Source organism: Rhinichthys klamathensis, unplaced genomic scaffold (genome assembly GCF_029890125.1).
Source record: "Rhinichthys klamathensis goyatoka isolate OS25496 unplaced genomic scaffold, OSU_Roscu_1.1 h1tg000056l_1, whole genome shotgun sequence".
In the NCBI taxonomy this organism is placed as follows: Eukaryota; Metazoa; Chordata; class Actinopteri; order Cypriniformes; family Leuciscidae; genus Rhinichthys; species Rhinichthys klamathensis.
The window spans coordinates 1,408,933-1,432,092 of record NW_026606601.1 but is presented as its reverse complement, the minus strand read 5'-3'; the positions used below and the strand labels follow the sequence as shown (position 1 = coordinate 1,432,092).

General features: G+C 37.6%; 2 protein-coding genes across 2 annotated transcripts; one reads left to right on the top strand and one right to left on the bottom strand.

The window, feature by feature from the left end:
- Nucleotides 1–1,423: 1,423 nt before the first annotated feature.
- On the top strand, nucleotides 1,424–12,753 carry si:dkey-202e22.2 (netrin-4). The gene is made up of 10 exons (XM_056248620.1): nucleotides 1,424–2,039; nucleotides 2,908–3,368; nucleotides 4,518–4,847; nucleotides 5,190–5,316; nucleotides 6,993–7,181; nucleotides 9,305–9,521; nucleotides 9,718–9,845; nucleotides 12,018–12,086; nucleotides 12,199–12,369; nucleotides 12,478–12,753. Exons 1-10 carry the CDS (start codon nucleotides 1,952–1,954, stop codon nucleotides 12,612–12,614), a joined length of 1,917 nt encoding a protein of 638 aa, XP_056104595.1. The 5' UTR covers nucleotides 1,424–1,951; the 3' UTR covers nucleotides 12,615–12,753.
- A 3,645-nt stretch (nucleotides 12,754–16,398) lies between these two features.
- Nucleotides 16,399–18,572, bottom strand: chchd4a (coiled-coil-helix-coiled-coil-helix domain containing 4a). Its single transcript, XM_056248619.1, has 3 exons — nucleotides 18,418–18,572; nucleotides 17,330–17,428; nucleotides 16,399–17,193 (listed from the first exon to the last, which is right to left on the bottom strand). The coding sequence occupies exons 1-3, from the start codon at nucleotides 18,437–18,439 to the stop codon at nucleotides 16,862–16,864; spliced, it is 453 nt and encodes a 150-aa protein (XP_056104594.1). The 5' UTR covers nucleotides 18,440–18,572; the 3' UTR covers nucleotides 16,399–16,861.
- Between the last annotated feature and the right edge of the window lie 4,588 nt (nucleotides 18,573–23,160).

Sequence of the window (23,160 nt, the reverse complement as noted above, 5' to 3'; positions counted from 1 at the left end):
ACCTAGCATAGATGCTAGATGACTTGCTGTAATTTGCACATATTGTAAACAGCTTTTACGTAACTACAATTAAACTTTGCCTCAAAATGCTCTACCATAAAACCAAAGACTTAATTTGAACGTATTTTGTGTAAATACATGTATGGCTTTGAAATACATTTTCCCCATTAGCACAATACATTCCCTTTCATCTGGCATGACTGGCATTTATTTACTTATGAATAAATATGCCCATTAACAACTGATGTAGACTATGTTGTGGAAAACAATAAGATCATTGTATTTTCCCCCCCAAATAATTTGTAAATTGAGGCTTAATGAGTTTTTATTTTTGTCTTTGAGAATTTTTATGTGTATAGGAGTATAAAGAGAACTCAACATCTGTTTTAATGGGCAAGAAACAGGCAGGACAAGTTGGCAAAGTGACACATTCAGCCATGATGACACCACTAGGGGGATTTTCGTCCTTTGTTCATGGTGAAACTCTTTAAAGGAAAGGTTAACTGATATTTTACATTTTGACTATAACTCCACAAATATTTAATGGGAGAATATATAATCTGTTACTAGACTGTGCCATCTGATTATGTCAAAGGCTGAAGGTTATCCTGATCTTTAACCAAATTCATTTCCATTAGGTTTGCGTCTTCTTAACACTCAAAGCTCAAACTCTGAAATGGTTCAGTTCTGTGAACTACATGTAATGTATTGTTAAAATATACATAACCCCCTCCTTTAAATGCATAAATGTCAGTTGTTTTATGTGCATGAGTTATGATTTCATTAACCACAATGCAGACATAAACATTCATAGTGCTGTATCTCTTCATGTCACATCCTTCTATAGTAGTCCACATATTATTGTATATGTATTTAAATTTTCCTTGAATGAAACATCAAAGTATACTGTAGTTATACTGTACCCATACTGTAGTTCAAAACTAGGAGGAAAAGGCACATAAAGTAACATCTCTCACCCCATTAAGGAGAGCAGGTTTTGGTGCTGGCATATATATATATATATATATATATATACAGTTTCTGTAATTCTCCATGTGGCTAGATCACATTAACTTTGCTTTCCAGCCTCAGGAATCTTTCATACACTAACCTTCAGAATCACCAAGCAAAAGACCCAGACAAATCGTGAAAAAGAAATATATCAAAAGTTTCAGCAAATGAGTTTTCGCTGTATGGAAAAGATAGGTGCGGACTGACAAGGGTGAGTAAATAATTCATCATTTTCATTTCTGGTTAAACTAGGCTATCCCTTTCATTTTCTGTTATCAATTGGTATCACAGAAAATCCCAGGATGCCTCTTTCCGATATAGGACGTTCAGTGGCATGAATCACAAAGGTACTGAGAAAACATGTCTGGTACAGTGAACAAAAATGTCATCAAGATCACTTGTTTGAAGTAGGCAGGGAACTGCACTAGTTTAGCGTTCCACCGTGAGGCAGTAGAGTGCTCCTTTACAACCCGTTCAATGCTTCAGATTCAGGCCAGTGGATCACAGTCATTCATCTGTGCTCCTGGGAAGCTGGAACAACGCTGCCCATTACGCAGAGACCCGACACACTGCTATTACCAAAGTGACCTGCGTGTTTTTCCACTCGTTTGCCTTCAGTTTGAAAGGACTGTCATGTCCGAGCACAAGAAAGACAACAGTTCACTCGTCATCTGAGTGCGCAAAAACAACAATATTAAAGGAATGAACCGCGTGCCGTTTGAACAGGTGCATCCCAGATCACCACCACCATCAGAAAAGTTCTTTTACTGACTCGCTGTGGAAATGGATTACCAGCTGCTGGATTTCATGCGACTTTTCATGCAAACTCTGTTTCCAAACGGACAGTGAAGGAGATCTCTCCAAACTCAACTGACCATGCACTGGGACATGCATCTTCTAACTATGGATAACTAACCTGCCTTTACACACACTACTAAACATGAAACCCCTTTGGAATCCTCAGTTTGTGATGGTGATATTGAAGTGCGCAATGGTCTTGTTTCCTGGATTCCTGCAGGGCTTCACAGGTGAGTTATCTATCTATCTATCTATCTATCTATCTATCTATCTATCTATCTATCTATCTATCTATCTATCTATCTATCTATCTATCTATCTATCTATCTATCTATCTATCTATCTATCTATCTATCTATCTATCTATCTATCTATCTATCTATCTATCTATCTATTCTCCTTTCTCTCTTTCTTTTTCCTGTCTGTCCTTAAACTTTGATTCATATATGTTATTTTCATATATATTCATACTTGAATATACATGAGCCACTGATTAAGGATTATATAATGATGTGTAAATTAATTACATTTTTAAATGAGTTTAAACAGATGTCGAAAGAGAATTATGATAAACTTACCAAATATTGCTTATTCATTTTGTGGGAAGAAGGGTCCATTAAAATAACTAGACTTCTCCATGTAATAATAATCAAATTGTCAGATGTATTAACTTGGTGTGAGATCTGGTTTCCATTTTTATGCATTTAGTGTTTATTTAAAGCTTAAGCTGTGTAATATTTCATATTTTCATAACTTGATAACATCCATTTTTATACTGACACTTTTAATGTATTCTTATTTATCACTTTCTTAAATGATGTTAAACTTTTCTTTCACTTTTCTTGTCACACCTAACTATTGTTGCAGTGCTGCAATCTTTGCAGGAGAAATGGCACAGCTTTTGTGAAAGCCCAACTGTGAGGTTCATTAAAGGCTCAGGTTGTCAAACATTGGTTTGTGACATGCCAGAACCTGACTGTAGTGTTTACAGAAGTTCAGTGTTCAAAAATGGTGCATTTCAGTTCATCAACATGAAAGTTTGCAATGCATGATTCATTTGTGAATGTATGTGCAATGCATGCTGTCTCTTTTACACAGAGTCCAGATGTGTTGGTCGTGCTTGCAGCCCTCCTCTGGGTAACTTGGCCAGTGGCAGGACCCTTTTCACGCTGACTAGCTGCTGCACTAATAGCTCTTCCTGCCTGCCAGCCCAGCCACGCTGTCTAGCAGAGCTTCATCCTCCTGCCCTCATGGCCGATGACCCGTTTATTCATCCAGATACCTGGTGGGCCTCAGCGGCGGCCACTGGAGAAAAGGAAGAAATCCGTCTTGACTTGGAGACACGGTTCTGCATGAGTCACGTTGTGATGTTGTTCCGTTCTCCACGTCCTGCTGCTATGAGGTTGGAAAGCTCACAGGACTTCGGCCAGACCTGGGAGACACTAAAGCTGTTTGCCAGGAACTGCACTGAGATGTTCGGGCTTCCTGATGATGTAAGTCAAGCAGGAGCTGTCTGCACTTCCAGATATTCCAAGGCGGTCCCGTGCAGCCGAGGAGAGGTAAGGAAGGGAATAAGGTCTCCAAAGCACCACAAAACATCATTTTAAATGCTTCAGCAGGATTAAATAAAGGATTTTCAATGCTTAGGTCACTTTTTCAAAACTCTTTACACAGTGAGCACAACAGCAGTTTACATGGGCAAAACTGTGGGAAATTTTCTATTGCTTTGGCACAAAATGCATTCAGTGACTACTTTTTTTCAAATTAAAAGTAACCCCCAAAAACTGTACCTAGGCCAATTTGTACATGTTTACTCTTTTCAAAACGGTTCAACTTAAGTTCAAATTCTAACATAATACAAAACTGAAAATGATTGCAATTTGCTATATTTCTGCAGTCATACCATATTTAAATATATTCTAAATCTAAAAAAGGAAATACTATGAAAAATATTAGATGTAGACGAACATCTACTACACAGGTGTTAGTCTTTCAATTTCATTGCCATCTATACAAAAGGGGACAACTTGGGAATAATTTTGGACTGTAATGTAAACTTGGACAATGTAACATAATACTGCAGGGGATTTAGTAGAAGAGAGTAGAGAGGTGTCATTCTTGTTTTGTAAAGATACTTTACAAAATAAATCATTGTGTAATGCTTCCTGTTGTTAGTGTTTTTAGGTCATTGTTTGAGTGGGTCATTGAGTGACAAAGTGTGTTTTGTTGGGTGAAAACCTTTGCTAGTTATGGAAGAAGACGTGTGATATGTTTTGGTAGTTATAGTGCATTTTGAATGTAAAATTTATTGCTGAGCCAAGCTGAAAGTTGGTAAGAAGAACTGTGTGAAGAGTTTAGAAAAAGTGACCTAAGTACTGAGAAATGCTATAGCTATTGTAACTGTAACAATATATTTAAACACTAAAAGCCCTTTTACTTGGTAAAAAGTATAAACCTTCAATCAGACGTCAGAAGGCATGTAGTAGATTGTGCACAACCGCTTTTTCAGCAAAGTTTTGATTATTTTAATAATTTAGAGGCCTTAAAATTTTACATATCAAATATGATAGGCTTTATAAGGTTAACCGGCGTTTAAACCAAATATTCCCCCATTCGAGTACAACTATGGTGAATTTAAATCTCAGTTCTGTCTGATGCTTTTTGAAATATGACAATGCATCATCATTTGTTTTCTAATTCTTTTATAGATCATATTCCGATCCATAGGATTGGGAAGTGGGATTGTCGATCCATACAGTCCTGAGGCGCTATCCCGTCTGACAGTAACTAACTTACGAATACAGCTTTTAAAATCTCAACAGTGTCCCGTCTCGAAGGGGCAGCGGAGCGTCCCGCCCTTTTTACCCACAATTCACAGCAGGATGCTGACTTCTCCCACACCCAGTTCTGATCCCCTGGATTCAACCCCATTTGCTGTGTACTCTCTTTTGGCTAAAGGGACGTGTTTGTGTCATGGCCATGCTGAACATTGCCTTCTTGAAAATGAAGGACAAGACAGCTTGCAACCCAGTAATGTGGTAAGTGTGTCCGTTTTGTTAGTGATTTTTGGGACAAAGAACAGCGCAGCCACTTTTCATGGTGGGTAAGCATGATATGGGCTTGAAGTTTGTCCATTAGTTCCATATCGCCCTGACCTGAATTTGCCTTTGTAGGGCCCATATCTCAAGCTAATATCATTTATTCCTACATTCGCCCCACCATGAAATATTGGCTGAATGCATACTTGAGGGTGTAGCCTATATTGTGCACTCACCCGGTAGTTAGGAGAATAGGAAGTGGCCTGTTAAATGTATTTTTATAAGGCTTTGTGGGGCTTGAATGGGCAGCAACTGAAAGTGATTCATTTCTCTGGAGCGCAGGTGTCTGGCAAGTGTGTGTGTACCCACCACACAGCGGGCGATCACTGCGAGAGGTGTACCCCGCTCTTCAACGACCAACCCTGGAGAGCAGCCAATGGAAGCAGCGGGGAGAGCAACCCATGCCAGAGTGAGTGCATTTACTGTACGGGCTGATTTACCCTTAAATTCCTTTAATCCTTGAAAATGGAAAGGAATTTGTGCCATGAAAGGTTTTTTTATATATAAATTTTTACTTTCTAATGCAGGAGGGATTGTTGTTATGTTACTGTAAGCAATGATCCAGAACACAGAAACAAGAGTCTGAACATCTTAGCAACCACATAAAGTATGCATTGGCAAATACCAGCAGTACCCTAGGATTTTTGTAGCAAAAAAAAAACAACACGTTATTTTGACAAAGTAAAAAATATTTCAAAATTTTGTACATTATCATTTTATGATTTTAAGAATCTCCAGATTCGATTGTACCTTAAAATAAACATAAACAAAACATATTTTGCTTAAAGAAAATAAAGCCTGTTTTAGAGCCATTATGGTTATTTTAATATATTAAAAGTCTCATTGTCATTACTGTAATGCAATTTAAATATATTAAAAGTATTTTTACATCATGATATTATTGTACTGTTTTTAAATAAAATAATGTTACGGTATGCTAAATGAAAAAGTAACAATTAATTCATAATTAATTAATATATAAATAAATAAAACGACGATTGCAATATTGAGAATCTAGTGAGAATCACAGTTAATGTAAATAATTAAATAGTGAAATTCTGGAAGAATATCGGTTTATTGTGATTCAAATCTGAGGTTTGAAATAAACAAAAAATATATAAGAAAGTAAATATAAATAAGAAAATGACTACATTGCAGAATTGTTAATCTAGTGAGCATCTCTATTACGAATAATGGAAGTTACAAAAGAGTGAAATGGCTTATTTTATTATGATTATTAAAATTGTAAATGAGATAAAAAAAAATGTCTGTACCGTATTGTAATATTGAGAATCAAGTGAGAATCGCTATTAAGAATAATGTAAAATACAAAAGAGTGTAATTAGGCTGTGAGACAGAGGGTTGATTGGTACCATTTTTAGGGATTAAACCGCATGGCGATTTTTGTGTAGGTATATGACCCTGTATTTGAAAAATGTGTGATAGCATTAGATTCAAGGTAGTTTTTGGTTACGGAGGACGATTTTCAAACATATGTCAAGAAAAAGGATAAATGAATTTACCTTTAAATAAATTTTAAATTTATAAAAATTTATAAATGTATAAAAAAATTATAAAAAAATTATAAAAATTTTATACAATTTTATAAATCTTTATAATAAAAAAATTATATTTTTTTAAAATACATTTTTTAAATTATAAAAGGATAAATGTTTCTCTCTTGTAGTCACTGAACACCTTACCTTGAGGTAGGATGATATAAGTGTTGATTTCTAATGAAAGCTACCATGGATCGGATGCTATCACACATTTTCCAACACTAGAGATGTGTACCTTCATGAAAATCAAAAAGAAATTTAATCCCTCAAAATGGTACCGGTAGCCCAAATTTGGGGTCCCGTCTCATGGCCTAAATGGCTGGATGCATATCTTAATTTTAAAATTGGATGTGTAAACTGGACTGTGGAGAATATTTTTTGCTTAAATAAGAGTTTAAATGGGATTTCAATTTGATAATTGAAATGTCAAGAATTGTTTCTCAGGTCTTGGATGATTCTTTCTTCCATAATGTCTCTTTCTCTCCCTCTAACTTTTTCTCGGTGCTCTCGTTCTCTGTGTGTCAAGAGTGTGAATGTCACGGCCACGCAGAGAGCTGCCACTTCTCCCAGCGAGTGTGGCTGTCCACAGGGGGCAGTAGTGGGGGCGTCTGCGACAACTGCCAGCATAACACTGTGGGCCGCCGGTGCCAGCGCTGTCGCCCTGGATACCACCGCCACCCTGCCAGACCCCTCAACTCCCCGCATGCTTGCACACGTAAGACAGTTAGAAAGAAGAGAAGGAACAAACAGACAGAACAAAGGGTTCTGCTCTCAAATAGTTGTTTTTAATTGAAATCAAATTTGACTTATTGTATCTTATTAATGCACATTCCTGGTCTTATAGTGAATGATTTATTAGTGCATATTATTATTTTGTAATTTTTTAGAAAAAAGAGAAATTTGTAATCGTTAACTTTATAATAAGGTGTAATTTGTTAAAGGTACAATTTTGACCCTCAAGCGGTTAAAAAACATAACTGCTTGCAATTTGCATGAACATTTTTTTTGGTTGTGCTTTAGTTCTGTGCGGATGAATGTGTTTATCCACTGCTCATATAACATTCATTACTGGGCTTTAGAGATATAACCAGTTTATATGGAAAGGATCTCAAGTTGACTAGCTGAAGACATCAGGTCATTACTGAAATGAGCCTTCACAATAGATCATGCTTTACAGTGAAATCTGTTAAAGCTGCAGTAGGGAGTTTTGAGAAAACGTTGACTTCGCCTGAAAATTTGAACAAGCACAACTTCCAGGTCCCACCCCCTTGCTCTCTGCTGCGCTACAGCCCTCCTTCCACAGCTCGTCCTCCACAGCGGAGCCTGTCGTGAACGCGCAGGCTAGTAAACAGGGCCACCGATAACAGCGGATAAAAAGTTATATGGCACATTCACTAATAGGGACTAAACGTCAATAATATGCTTTACATTGACTATGGCCTGCCCATACTTTGACTACAAACTTGGTCCTCAAATCATTATGTATTTTGCAATAGCCTACATGTAACTTTATAACGTTGCACTCTTTCTATAAGTTATAAATAGCTAGTTAATATAACGGTAACTAACGTTACAGTATGCAAGTAATTATTCTAGCGATACATAATGCTAGATAAAGGTGTGCTAGTACATTATTTCAGCAACATGACAAGCCAGTGAATTAGCAGGTTTCAATTGTTGCTTAGCAGAGTGCGTGACATTTTATCTACATGTTATGCGGCTAGAGTTTTGACACCGAGTCAATGGGCTCTGTGTAATTCTTTCTTTTTCGCTTGTTTATCGTCATCAGTCTTTTTCCTTTTACCTCTGTTTTATGAGCAGGTGTCACTCAAGAATTGGCAGTTTAGGCTGTTTCTCCGTCATAAGCACAGCTGCAGCATGGCGGCAATCTTGAGTTTGAACGACGGTACGCGCAACGCGCTGTGCAAGAGAGGGGTGTGATCAGCGCGTACACGAGCGTGATTGACACTGCTAAGACATTCCTCCTGGCTCTGATTGGTTGTTTCTGACCGGGAGCGTGTATTTCTTGCAAATGGCAATAGGACCACTGGGAGGAGCCAGAGGAGCTTGATTTTTACACAGATTATCTTTCTCATATTCTACTGTCAGGACATAATGACAGTTTTAGCAAATACATTTTTTCAAAAGTTACCTACAGCAGCTTTAAGTTAATAAAATACCTTACTCACCTGCCGAGTAATAAAAACGCCAACTTCGCTATTACAACATTTAAAATTCCTCTCGCCATCTCCTAAAAGCCAAGCCAATGTTGATTCTTGTTTTATTACGAGTTCTGTCGTGTTCTTTTCTTGCAAACAGAAGCTTCTCTGTTCAGCGTTTTTTTTTAAATGGGCGGATTCCTGGAGATTCGAGATTTAGCTGCTCCATGTCATTCTTTCTCGCTCGTTGCGACAACTGACCTATGCCACTCCCACACCATATATGCGTCAAAATAGCTCAGTGCAATAGGAATACAATAGGAAAAATGAAAAAAAAAAGTCCTTTAAAATAAAATAAACAACCATTACCAATTCACTAAAAAACTCCTTGGCAAAAGAACACCTTAGCAGTCACATAGCTATGTCTTAGCAACTATTAAACCTTAGCATAGTGATGACATGTTTTGCATGGTCAACCACTTCTCATTTCCTTCATAAAAAAAGGAATATATAAACATAAATATATATATTTTTTTTTTTCTCAAAATGGTTATCATTTACACTACAGTCTTTCATTGCCTCCTAGTGGCGGCGGTATGACACAGACCACTAAAGTGAATCAAAAGCAGTAGGAAGAACTAATGAACCAAAAGTTTATTAACCTTCTTTTCTGTGGCAGGATGCTGGTGTGACCCATTTGGTTCGGTGCCAATATATTTCGGCGATGAGACACCATGGTGCCATCCTAGAAGTGGACAGTGCCACTGTAAACCTGGTGCGGGGGGCACCACCTGCAGCCACTGTCTACCAGGGTACTGGGGCTTTGGAGAGGAGGGCTGCAAACCTTGTGTGTGCCCCTTGACCTGTGACCCCATCACTGGTCATTGCCTAGATAGGTCAGGCTTATGCATACACAAGCTAAATTTTCAGTTCTCTCTGTTCTAAAATATAAGAAGTCTTATTTATGATTTGAAATAAAAACATTGAGCATTAGGAATCTCAAAACCAAAAATCCAAGTCGAATTTGAATTGCATATCTGCTGGGGATTTTCAAATATCATTGATTTTCATTATATAATTTCCCTTTAACAGCAAAGGCAGTGTGAAGCTTTACAATGTACCAATTGGTGGGAAAATTCCTGAACTGTCCCACTTTAAACCTCAAGAGGACGAGAGGGCGTGGCCTAAAGAACTTGCCGTCTCTGCACTGTACTATACAGGTGAGCTGACTACTGTAACAAAACACTTTTGTGAAACATGGTAAACCACAGCAGGACATGTGACTTCAAGATGTTTTTTGTTGTTTTTTCAAAAATGTGGTTTTATATGTGGTTCCTTAAAATGTAAGGCTGAAATGATTATGTATTGCAATGTAAATGGGTGAATCTCACAAACCTGAATCTCATGTCCAGGTCACGTTTCATCCCAAAATCCAAATAAAACTTTACAAGTGCCCTATTTATGCTATTTTAAAGTTTCCTAATGTTGTTTTGGAGTCTCCTACAACAGGTTTACATGCATCAAAGGTAAAAAAGTTTCATTTTCTCATAATATACATTTGCACATCACCACATTTTCAATGATTCTCAAACGACTCGTCAGATGAATCAATCTCTCTAAATCCCTCCTTTCCACAAGCTACTCTGCTCTGATTGGCCAGACAGCTCAGTCTGTTCACTGTGATTGGTTTACCGCGTACAGCGCGCGCGTCGAAAACAAAAACGCCCATTGCCATAACAACGTCAGCTCTGCTTGTCCTTTGGCTTCCTACACCGTAAACTAAACACAGTAACGAACAATGACGTCGATTTTACCATATCAATCTGAGCGCGAGTCCGATGATGAAACACTGGAAGAACTAGTAATTCAACCCGAACCTTCATCGCAAGGACGACTCGAGCAGGACTCAGTGTTTCTCAGTGATTCACTACTCAGTTTGAGGTACATTATGAGATGTTGCAACTGTAATTCCTCACCATCAGCATTAACAAGTGCATGTCCATCAACAACCGATTATTTTACTTGTACTTATTTATTTACAGAGTATGTTTCTAATTTATTGCGGTAAACGTGGAAACTGTATGAATAACAGTGCATAGTACATTAGCATATAACATTAACATATAGTACATATAAACGTTGGTAAAACAAATCTTGCTCCATGCTTAATCTTTCCTCAAAGTAGTGAGAACGACTGACAATCTGCATTAATAGACACAGTTATAGGTAATAGTGGCCCACAACTGATTAGCAGAAGTATTTCAGTAAGACAGTAATAATGTGAGTTAGCCAGTTAGCAGGAGACCTACACAATATAAATTCAAAACTAAGTATTCTGAACACCATCTTTCAAGAGCAAGCGAATCCTACACTGAACTCCGGGATTTGAGAAGCAGTCGTCAGTAAAATAAAGGGAACACAGCAAAAGTTTAGGATTATACTGTTGTGGTATTGTGGTAAAGATGAATTTTAACCACTGATTCTTCACATGCTCGTCTTTGGGCAGTGAAAAAAAACTGGCTTTACCGTCACATTGTAGAGCACAGCGTCTTCTCGACATGATGCTGTCCAGTATCCACAGGAATCAGCTGCAGTGTTTCAGGGGGTTCAAGTTTTCCCTGGTGTCTGCGCGCGCAATAAGTGGGCAATATGCTAATGTTTCGTCTTGACATCACAACGAAACGGCTTATGACTTGTTTGAAAACCGATTGATTTCATTGACTCATTGAGTCGACTCTTACTTTTGAAAGACAATAACTGCGGTGCACTTTCAGATTTAAAACTTTGCAGGATGTTTTCATTCACTTAGAGCTATGTTACACACTATATGAAAGGTAATTTTCAAAAATCCATAATAGGGGCACTTTAAGGAAAATGAAGCATATTTTAGCATCATTAGAATTTATTTATTTATTTTTTTGCATTGTGGCATTATTTTCATGACACCATACAGCAAAATTTATAAATAAATAAAAAAATCCTTTATGTAACGCAAAATGATTATACAACAGCACCATTCAAAAGTTTGGGGTTAGTATGATTTTTGTATGTTTTTGAAAGAAGTCTCTTATGCTCACCAAGGCTGCATTTATTTGATCAAAAATACAGTAAAAAGTTATATTGTGAAATATATTTTGATAATTTAAAATAACTATTTTCTATTTTAATGTATTTTGTGCTGCTTAATATTTTTGTGTAAACTGTCATACATTTTTACAGAATTCCTTGATGAATAGAAAATTCAAAATAACAGCATTTATTTGAAATCCTCAGTTTATCATTAAAAAATGTGACTGCATTAAATCTTAATGGTCCGACTTTAGCATATTTTTGTGAGATTAAATGAGTTAATATGTACAGAACTTGTGACGTTAAATGTGAATTCTCTCCAGGGAAGTGCAGCTGTAGAGAAAAGAAGCTGAAAAGTGTGGCTGATCTTTGCAAGATAAAATATGCATATGGTGAGGCTTTTTCATGATATTAAATAATTCGATTAATCAATTCTGATAGCATTTGCTGTCTAAACAGACATTTGAATCTAATGAGTGAACTGACTGTTTGTGTTGGCCGTAGTGATCAAAGCCAGTGTGCTGTCAGCTCATGATAAAGGCACACACGCTGTTGTCTTGGTGAAGGTGAGGAAGGTCTTCCGTTCCGGAAAACTGCCCCTCTCCCAGGGCACACACAGTCTGTACCCACTCTCTTGGACCAGCCGTGGCTGCACCTGTCCCATCCTCAACCCAGGTACACCATATAATGCCTTAAGTATAAAAATGTACTGTTATCTGGGCCACAGCTTGGGTTCAGTCAAGTTTGTCATTATAGTAGTCACTGTTTTGTCTCCATCTTAAGGTGGGAACTATCTGCTGGCAGGTCCTGAGGAAGTGGACTCAGGGAGGCTACTGGTCACCATGCAGAGTCTGGTAGTCCCTTGGACCCCCATCCTGGGCTTTCAGGTCACAGAAGCACTGCATCAGGGCTGCCTATGAGCACAAGTTTACCCAAATGTACAGTTGCACAACACCATGGAAGTTTGTTTCCGACACAGAATAAAAAAGGTAATTGTGACATTTCTTACAATTCTGACTTTTTTTCCATCAGAATTCCAACTTTATAATTTGCAATTGCGAGTTTGTTTTGAAATTCTGATTTTATAAGTCGCAATTGCTATTGTCAATTTTGAGAGAAAAAAGTCAGAATTGTGAGAAATAAACTTGCAATTATGTTTTTTCCTCTCAATTCAGAGTTTTATATCACACAAATACAACTTTCACAATTGCAAGTTTATACAGTATCTCACAAATCTGACTTTTAGCTCACAATTGTGAGTTTGTCTTCCACAACTCAGAGAAAAAGTCAGAATTGTGAGATATAAACTTGCAATTCCGCATTAAAGTCAGAATCAGGAAATAAAAAGTCACAATATCCAGCAGCCATATCACCCTGTAGCCCAAGACTGGTTGCCCACTGATGCTAAGCAGGGCTGAGCCTGGTTAGTAGAGTAGTATGAAGCTGCAGACTCGGAGACCTGCATCTACAGTCCCCTTGCACCCAGAGTCCCGCATTCTCAGACCCCTCGTTTTTCGAGACAGCGCCTCCTATCAAATTGTATCGGATAAACATGTGAAGAACATGTGAAGAACTTAAGCCAAAACGTGAGTAGGCTATCTTCAATTTTATTTAGCGAATCGTAGTAGCCTACTCGTTTGATTTATTTTTTAATAAAACTAATTTAGCTCATCGATACAACATATGAATAGTCCATTTAATATTTGTAAAGATAGTTTGTAACAAGATTTGAGCCGTTAATGTATGTTTTTTCGCCCTCTTCCCCCCGAAAATATTTTGATAGCTAACGTTAGCCTTTAACCTTGGACTTTTTGTAGATATGTCATAAATGCTGCAGTGATTTTCACTACCCATTTTGTGCCCCCATATATTTCAAACCCACAAAGTTGTCCAAAGTTCAAAAACATCTCAAGGGACACTTCAACAGAGCAGTGCAACATGAAGGTAACATTTGCAAACATCTTTTGTCTTTTTTTTTCTTTCTTTTTGAAACATCATAAGACATGTGCTATCGGGTCTATACTGTTGTAGGCTATTCCAGGGTACACCATACATCGATGGAGTCTTCCCTGCCGAACCCAGCAACATATCATTTTATGATTATGCAAAGCGACTTATGAATTAGTTTTTTTAATGCAATTGAAGACGAAAAGTAAAGTCACGAACACAGTTTTTTCTTCCTTTTTTCTTTACAGCAAGATGATGTTTAGGTGATCATTAAATAAAGTACAGAATTGTTTATTATTGGTGTTTTGTCTATTCTGATTTGTTTTGCTTCGCATTCAAAATATCAAAAAACAGATTTTGTAATGTTAGCATGGTAATGTTAATTAGACCATTATAGCTTGAACTGAAAGAAAAATTGGAATTTGAATAAAAAAAATATAAAAAAAACATTGTAGCAATATAATATCACATACTATTTTTCAGAAGATAGTTCAATCTGTAATTGTATCCCTTCCATCGCAATGAGTTTTTTTTTTGGCACATGCATTAAGCAGGGAACGCAAATATTTATTGGATCATTTATTTGGAGACCGTAATATTGCATCCTATTGTTTTTAATTGCATTTGGATAAGCGTGTGCTGTACTCTGTGTGCGGGTGTTATACGATCTTTTGAACAGCAGGATGCGCTGTGTTCAAAAAACGAGGGGTCTGAGAATGCGGAACTCTCGGTGGGGGACTGTAGATGCAGGCTCCGAGTCTGCAGCTTCATAATATTGGGTTAGTACCTGGATGGGAGACCTCCTGAGAAAATCAGGTTGCTGCTGGAAGAGGTGTTAGTGAGGCCAGCAGGGGGTGCTCACCCTGTGGTCTGTGTGGGTCCTAATGCCCCAGTATAGTGACGGGGACACTATACTGTCAAAGAGCACCGTCCTTCGGATGAGACGTTAAACCGAGGCCCTGACTCTCTGTGGTCATTAAAAATCCCATGGCACTTCTCGTAAAGAGTAGGGGTGTAACCCCGGTGTCCTGGCCACATTCCACCCATTGGCCCCTGCCAATCATGGCCTCCTAATAATCCCCATCCACTGAATTGGCTCTATCACTCTCTCTCCTCAACTATAGCTGGTGTGTGGTGAGCGCACTGACGCCGTTGTACTGTGGCTGCCGTCACATCATCCAAGTGGATGCTGCCCACTGGTGCTGGTTGAGGAGAGAACCCCTGATATAATTGTAAAGCGCTTTGGGTGTACAGTAGCACATATGAAAGCGCTATATAAATGCCTCATTCATTCATTCATTCACAATTACTTTTTTTTATTTCCTGACGGTAACAAGCTCCATACATCACTGCCCAAACTTGAAAGCCCTCACTTGAAATGATACCATTGTACCAAAGCAGGGAAGCTGGATACTCAATGTACCATAACCACCGGATGCAACTGAAATAGAATGTGGGTAATTACCAGAAGCAAGATTCATGAAGCAGTCGCATGGCAAAGTGCACTCAATAGTCAGTTAAAATAAATACAGTTGTCATACAGAACAAGTTGGGCAAAGGCTCTTCAAAAACAACTGTTCATTTAGGTGGCTGTCTTGTGGACATGAATATCGTAAATGCATAAACTCAGAACATGGATATGGCATTCATGAGCCTGATTGGACTGTTTTTGTACTTCTCTGTGATTATTAGATTATAGTCATTAAAGGACACTCTAAACTTGTTTTTTTTTTTTATATATATAAAAATGGACAAATGATAAATATGAGCCAGTGAATCCATAGGCTCACAAGGACTGCAGGGCATTTTTGTGATTCATTCATTCATTCTTTTGTATTTTATTAGCTTCTTTGCTTACAACATTTCAGTATCAAAAATACATTTGAACATGTCATAATTGAAAAAACAAAAGGTATGAAGGACTGATTCAAATTCTTCCAGGGCTTATGCATGATTTGGCTCTGTATATTTTATTAAATCATTTTACAGATACATCACAGATGAAAATATGAGATTTATTGTTTAATCAAAACAAGAATGATCACATTAAGGCTTTGAATGACAAATTTCAACCCAAGCACAGTTGCTCTTGGTGACAAAACAGACAGATTCAAATTCTTTACATTAAGGTCTTATTTGTTTAACATTAGTTAATTACTCAAACTAACAATTACCAATATACTTTTACAGCATTAACCTTTGTTCATGTTAGTTCACAGTGCTAACAGATACAACTTTTGATTTTAATAATGTAAATGTTGAGATTAACATTAAACCAAGATTAATAAATGCTGTAGAAGATTTGTGCATTGTTATTAGTTCATGCTAACTAATGTAGTTAACTAATGTTCACAAATTAAACCTTATTGTAAAGTTATCATGACACTGATTGAATGCATCAATAAGCCACATGAGCTTAAACATATTTTAAGGTTACAAAAAGGATCTGATATCAGAACAATTCCTAAACACTGTTTAATGTTAGCAATAGCATGTGTTGAGAATGGATCTAGAATTATCCCTCGATGTTAGATACTTCATTTAAACAAAACCTACTAGTCTCTGGGACAACAGATATTTGAATGTTCTTACTGAACAGAAGATCTTATTTTTGACGTGTTGATGTTTCCCCATTATAATCGTTTTAACGCCAAAATTCTGTATCATCGGTTGAAAGACGAGTTTACTCACTCACGCCCTCTACTGTTTGTACTTGCAACTTTAGGCTACACGCTTTCAAACCTCAACAACAGAACATTTCTTCATCATAAAATTGTTTAATCGTGTTCTACACCAAAAATCAGCACAGGAAATGTATATAGACTCGTTATTTTTTTCATCCCAAAACTGCACAGTCGTCAAAGTACAACCGCCAAACGACCTTTGATCTGTAGTAGTACAGAAGTCAAACTAGCTAAGCTTTGGTTTTGGAGCAAATAATAACCAGAAAATACAAAGCTGGATGATTCATAGGGGGCCATACTCACCATACAGATCCCCAAAACTCATTATTTATAGGTCCCTCAAGTGCATGTTAATGTCATTTGAATATTTTAATCAAAAAACCTGAAGTTTAAGGGCTTCCCCCATCTCTATGCATCATGCAGTCAGGTGGAGAGCATCGTAGTTATCCAGGGGCGGATTTAGATATGATCTCTGCATACACGAAAGTGGAGCTGTCTCTGCTGTGAGGTGCGGTGGGAATGTAGCCAGGATAATATTAGCTAGCTGCTGGGTTTTCTGTGGCTGCTGGTGCGGAATCAGGAGAGGATGTAGGGAGAGAGTCAGTGGAAGTGGATTCGCTGGGTATAGTATCAGCCCCACCAGAGGGGGCGCTGTCATTGTCGTCTTCCTGGGGGTAGAGCTCGGGGTATTTCTGCATACACTCCTGCATACTCCGGAAGTTTTCCACACAATCGGACCCCTTCACCTCCTCTTTGCTATAGTGGAAACAAGAAAAGGCTTCCTTGAACTGCTGTCCACAAGGGCCACTGGCCATACCGCCCAGACACGGGCAGTTCCAGTTTATGTCACCATTAGGTAGAATAAGGCCTGTAGGGTCAAATGAAATGAGCGTCAAATTAGTATTCTGGAGGTAAGACATTAACATATTTAGGCTAAACTATGCAAAATGATCATTATTATTTTGTACATTCATTTTTGTATTTTGTAAGTAAATCAAACTTACCGTGATCTTCATACGGATCATTAGGGTCATCTTCGATTAGCTCAGCGTTACTGGGTGCTTCATGGTCCTCTTTGGTGACAAATATGACGCGATCTTTACCTATTGTGAGAAAAGAATGAAGTTACACACAATGATAAAATAAGAATATTTTCTATTTAAAAACATAATGGTAATTGACTTCTATACCAGTGTTATTAACTAAAACTCTTAAACATTTTCTGTGATTAAAAAATTACATACACATATACTGAATTTCCCGAAAGGGATGAATAAAGTATTAATCATCATCTTACACACACACACACTAAAAATTACAAAAGCACATGACAACTAAAATGAAAATGAAAAGATAAAATAAAATAAGTCAATTCTAAATATTAAAAAAATACTAGAGTACACACATTATATATGCACTGAACTCAATTTTGAGGGCAAACATCCCCCCGATGTCTTACAACCATGATTAAACATCACAGACACATTGGACTGCAAATTCTGAGTAATCAAAATATTACACTTTATAAAATTATCCACAAACAGTTAAACACAATCTGTACACATGGAATAAATGAACCACTGAAGCACACGTACTGTCATGTCAATACATTTATGTGCCAATGTGTAATATTCTGTGTTGAAGTTTATATTGTTAAAATATTTATATCACTCTGTTCATAATGGAAAAAATAACCATTATGTATAACCATAAAAATAACCATAACCAAATAAAAAAAATAACCATTTGGTGTACTTTAAATTACGATGACCTTGCAGGCGTCTGCTTATGTAGGGTGACACAACATACAACGTTAGTCATTCAGTCATCATAGCCTCAAGTTCATCTATAATTCCACCAGTAATACTTCACCAAACTTGTACACACATAATATAAGATAGTTTAGCACGACACATTTGAACACATCTAAAAAGATCATTTGCAGCCGATAAATATTTAAATAACTTATTGATATTATGAGCATGGGTGGGGAGAGTGACTTTTGCTGGCATGAGCACTAGCCGCACAGCTAAACGACAGTAAAACATGGGTATAAAATGGGTTTAAACAGTCCGATTTAATTTAATCATACCTTCCTGTTTGCAGTACGACATATCTGCTGACAGATCCGTCTGATTGCCGTTTATCCGATCAATGAAACTCAAACACCGGTACAATGATCAATCCACACGCCTGTTACATCAACCCCAGCATGGAGGCAGGCAGCTACAGTAACCACGTGACGTCACAGCCGGATTGTATCAAAATAAAAGTCATCATGACATTTCAAAATTGAAGGGAATAACGCTTCCATTGAGGGAGTAATAGTAAGTTGTTACTTTTCAAATGCCTTATATCATATGTACAGATTATATTATTTTATCATTGTCCAAGACCCAGACTTAAGCCTTAAACTATGATAATCCATAAAATAATAATTTGATAATCCATCCTAAGCAAAGAGTGAAATAAACACAAACTGCTGTTTATTGTTAACTTTATTAAATTATTATTATAAAAAAAATTTGTAATGTATTCTTTTGGACATTGTAGTAAACAACGTAACTACCCATGTGAGAGTGTGAAAAGTGTGTGGGAGTTTATTTGGTCCCTGAGTTTAAGAAATAATCAGTTTAAGAAACAAACAAATCTGTCAAATAATTGTTTGGTTTTAAGACAGCAATAATAATTCTAAAAATAATACTGCACTTTTCTGCCGTTTTTGTGTGCCGGCTGCCCAGTTTCTTCTTTATTACCTTGGGAATCCCAGTCTCAGGAGACTGAACAGTTGCAGCTATACTGTCATGCCCTCAGACTCCACTGACAGCTTGTCAGGAAACAGCGTGCAGCCTGTGTTTTACTAATTAACTGAGGTACCTGAGGTGAACTAGATCCCTGTGTTGTTCAGATGGCATCCCTCATTACAGAGGACAGGGATGAGTGCTAACATACTGAGGGAAACAAACAACACTTTTACTGGGGTGTGTGTGTGTGTGTGTGTGTGTGTGTGTGTGTCTGCCGTTGAAATGCTCTTATGCTCACCAAGGCTGCATTTATTTGTTTAAAAAAAATAACAGTAATACCAAACTGACCCTAAACTTTTGAACGGTAGTGTATAATGTTTCAAAAGCTTTCTATTTCAAAAAAATGCTGTTCTTTTGAACTTTCTATTCATCAAAGAATAAAAAAAACTGTAATACATAATATATATTATAATATATTGATATAAAAGAAACGTTTCTTGAGCAGCAAATCAACATATCGTTAGCCTCATAGCATAACTGCCTATTTATTCATTTTGTGTTTTTTCTTGTTTTCCAAAGACATTGAAATATGACTTAGGCAATTATGCTATGAGGCTAACGATATTAGAATGATTTCTGAAGAATCATATGACACTGAAGACTAGAGTAATGATGCTGAAAATTCAGTTTTGCATCACAGGAATAAATGACATTTAAAAATATATTAAAATATAAACAGTTATTTTAAATTGTAATAATATTTCACAAAATTACTTTTTTTTTTTGCATTTTTGATCAAATAAATGCAGCCTTGGTGAACATAAAATACTTTCTTTTCTTTTTTTACATAAAAAATCTTACCAATCCTGAACTTTTGGACGGCATTTTTTACACACACACACACACACACACACACACACACACACACACACACACACACACACACACACACACACACACACACACACACACACACACACACACACACACACACACACACACACACACAGTTTATAATAAAATATTCCATACAAAAATAAGAACTGTCCATTATGATTTCATGGTGTATGGCCGACCATACAAGGTATTTTGGTTTAAACATACCACAAGGTGGCAGCATCTGTTTTAAGCACTGTTTAGCAGCTTGGTGACAGTGTTTCTTAATCTTTAGTAGAGAAACATCCACATTCTAAAAAAAAAAAAGAAACCAGATAAAGCATACTGAAAACACCTTCCATCCACGTTATGCATCTCTTTCCCTTCTCCCTTGCCTCTACATCCTGTTTGCTCTGGCTGCTTGCCTTTTATACAATGTCGTTTGGAGTTTGCCCTCTGGTGGCAGCTGTCAGTATTCTTGGGGTTGTGTGGGTGACCTTCAGTCACTTTTTTGTCTAGAGCCTTGAAGATGTAGAGATGTAGAGCTGCTACATTGAATCTGCATTATGTCACACCAACCATCTTTACAGGCTCTCTTATCATTGAGTGCTGCTGGTGGATGTGGTGTGACCTGTGACGCAGCTTCTGCTAACCTTGAAAGATGTTCACGTCAGGGAACTGTATCGATCTACCTATGAGATAGAGAGCAGCTTGAAGGATTAGTTCACAACAAAAATTAAAATATCATTTGAAATGATCAATGAAATATAATTTAAATAGAATATGTATGTATGTATGTATATATATATATATATATATATATATATATATATATATATATAAAATACACACACACACGCTATGTCTGTATGTGGTCACTGTATGCCACTATTATGGAAAATAGCAACATAAAAGTTCTTCAGAACATCTAATTTTGTGCTACACGGAAATTTAAAATCACATGGGTTTGGAACGGCATCAGAAGTTTTCATTTTCATTTTTGGCTGAACTATTCCTTTAAAACTTTTTTTCTGAGTCTGTGTGGCCGGCTTAGCTATAATTGTTCTCTGTCTGATCAAATAAAGGAGCTTTTAGGATATGATGAATATGAGAGATAATTATAGAGTTCTATGCTAGAAATCCCTTGCTTTCGTTTACAAAACAGCTATATTGTGAGTGTAAAATAAATAGAGCATTCTTGAATTTATTGAAGCCGTGTAGGCGGTCTATTGCTCGTTGACTGGCTATCCGAAAGCTTATATAATTGCTTCGGTCTGGGCATAGCATGCATGTTGGTTTTACTTGCGTTCGAATCGCTGAACAAACAATCTCTCTTTGTTATTTGCTATGTGTGGGTGCAGGCTACATATAGGCTAGCTGTTAATTCATAAAAACTTTCAGATCATGTAGCCTAATATTAAATTCAATCTAAGGCGGATTTTCACAGATTGGTGGGTGGCTGGCTGGCAATCTCACACTTTGCTTCTTCATACAGCCTGAATCAGACGTTGCCTCATGCACTCTGTTTGTTCTATTCTTCATGATCTGTGTCCACAGTGTCATCCAGACCCTGACAGAGAACCAGTGTAAACCAGGTCGTTGTGGATGGACGATTGTTTTTGTCACAAGAGAAAAAATTCCCTACTGTTTTTGCATTGAGATCAGTGCATGTTGGCTCTGTTGTTTTTGGGAAATGCATTAAAATTCACTATACTCTTAAAAATAAAGGCCTGTTCACATCAAGAACGATAACTATAATGATAACTCTATGGACGATATCGTTCTGTTTATTCTAAGTGCGTGCTTGTCTGTCACTTTAAAAGGCTTGAGCTTGTTACAGCAGGATGGATTTTGATTTGCTGTCAATGTTTTTATCGTTCATCAGCTGGATAAAATCGTTCTGAAAGGGATTCCAACGAAATCGTTTCTCTGTGCCGTTATAGCTGTGGTGTGAACTCTGCTATTCTTTAATAATGAGAACGATTTTTAGAACTATATCTTTATCGTTATCTTTATAGTTATAGTCCTTGGTGTGAACGGGCCTTAAAGGGATAGTTCAGCCAAAACCGAAAATTAGCCCATGATTTACCCTAGTCCTAGATGTATATGACATTCCTCTTTCAGGCGAACACAAGCGGAGTTATATTAAAAAATGTCCTGGCTCTTCCAAACCTTATAATGGCAGTGAATGGATGTTTCTGTTTTGAAGTCCATAAAAGTGCATCTCCATCATAAAAGTGCTCCACACGGCTCCAGGGGGTTAATAAAGGCCTTCTGGAGCAAAGCGATGAGTTTGTGTAAGAAAAATATTTATATTTAACACGTTACAAAGTCAAACGCTTCTGGCCAAACGGCCAAACGCAGTCTACTTGCGCCTGAAAGCGCAACTTACGCAACTTGTGACGTCGGAAGTAGCGTAGTGCGTCATGGGATAGCTTAAATATCAGCAGTATGTTGATTAAGTTGAATCAGTATGTTTGTTTGGCCGGAAGCTAGTATTTTACTTTGTAACATGTTAAATATGGATATTTTTAAATATGCACCAGGGCCCGGTTCCCGATAACGCTCACTCTTAGCGCGCTAAGAAGACTCGAAAGATATCTTACCAAAGTTGTTTATGTTCTAAGTGTGTTCCCCGAAGTGTCCCGTAGGAAGCTTCTTAACACGTTGCCTATACGTTCGACGTTACAAAGGCGCTGTCCCAAGTGAAGGTGAGTTCTCTTACGAGAGGTTCTCTCGTTTTGCGTAAGCTAGCTTACGCTGCGGGAAAGATTCATCTTGCTGAGAATTTGAAGCCAAAAAATTATTTCATAATTTGTATCCATTGACAACGCAGTTCCTCTGCGGCAGACCTTGAGCAGGCTAGCTAGCGGCTCATTGGTTCGCTCAGAGAGAACTGCTTAAGCCTATGGGAGAGCGGAGCTGAACCCGCTGCCAATGAGAAGCGCCCGCGCGCTCATTGCGTCATGGCCCGCCAGAATGGGCGTGGCTATGGTGTATATAACAGTCTCTCCCAGGCTAATATGTTGATTCATTTCATCTTCAGAGAGCTACACGCTTCTGCTGACTTGAGAAAAGCCGTCGCCGTCGAGAAGGCATCACTCTAGCGAGCTCCCGGACCCTGAAGAAGCCGGCCGTCTTCGCCACCATCAGCCGCCCTGCAAGCTAGCGCCATCCGACGACTGTATCCTTCTCTCATTATCTAAAAGAGCGCG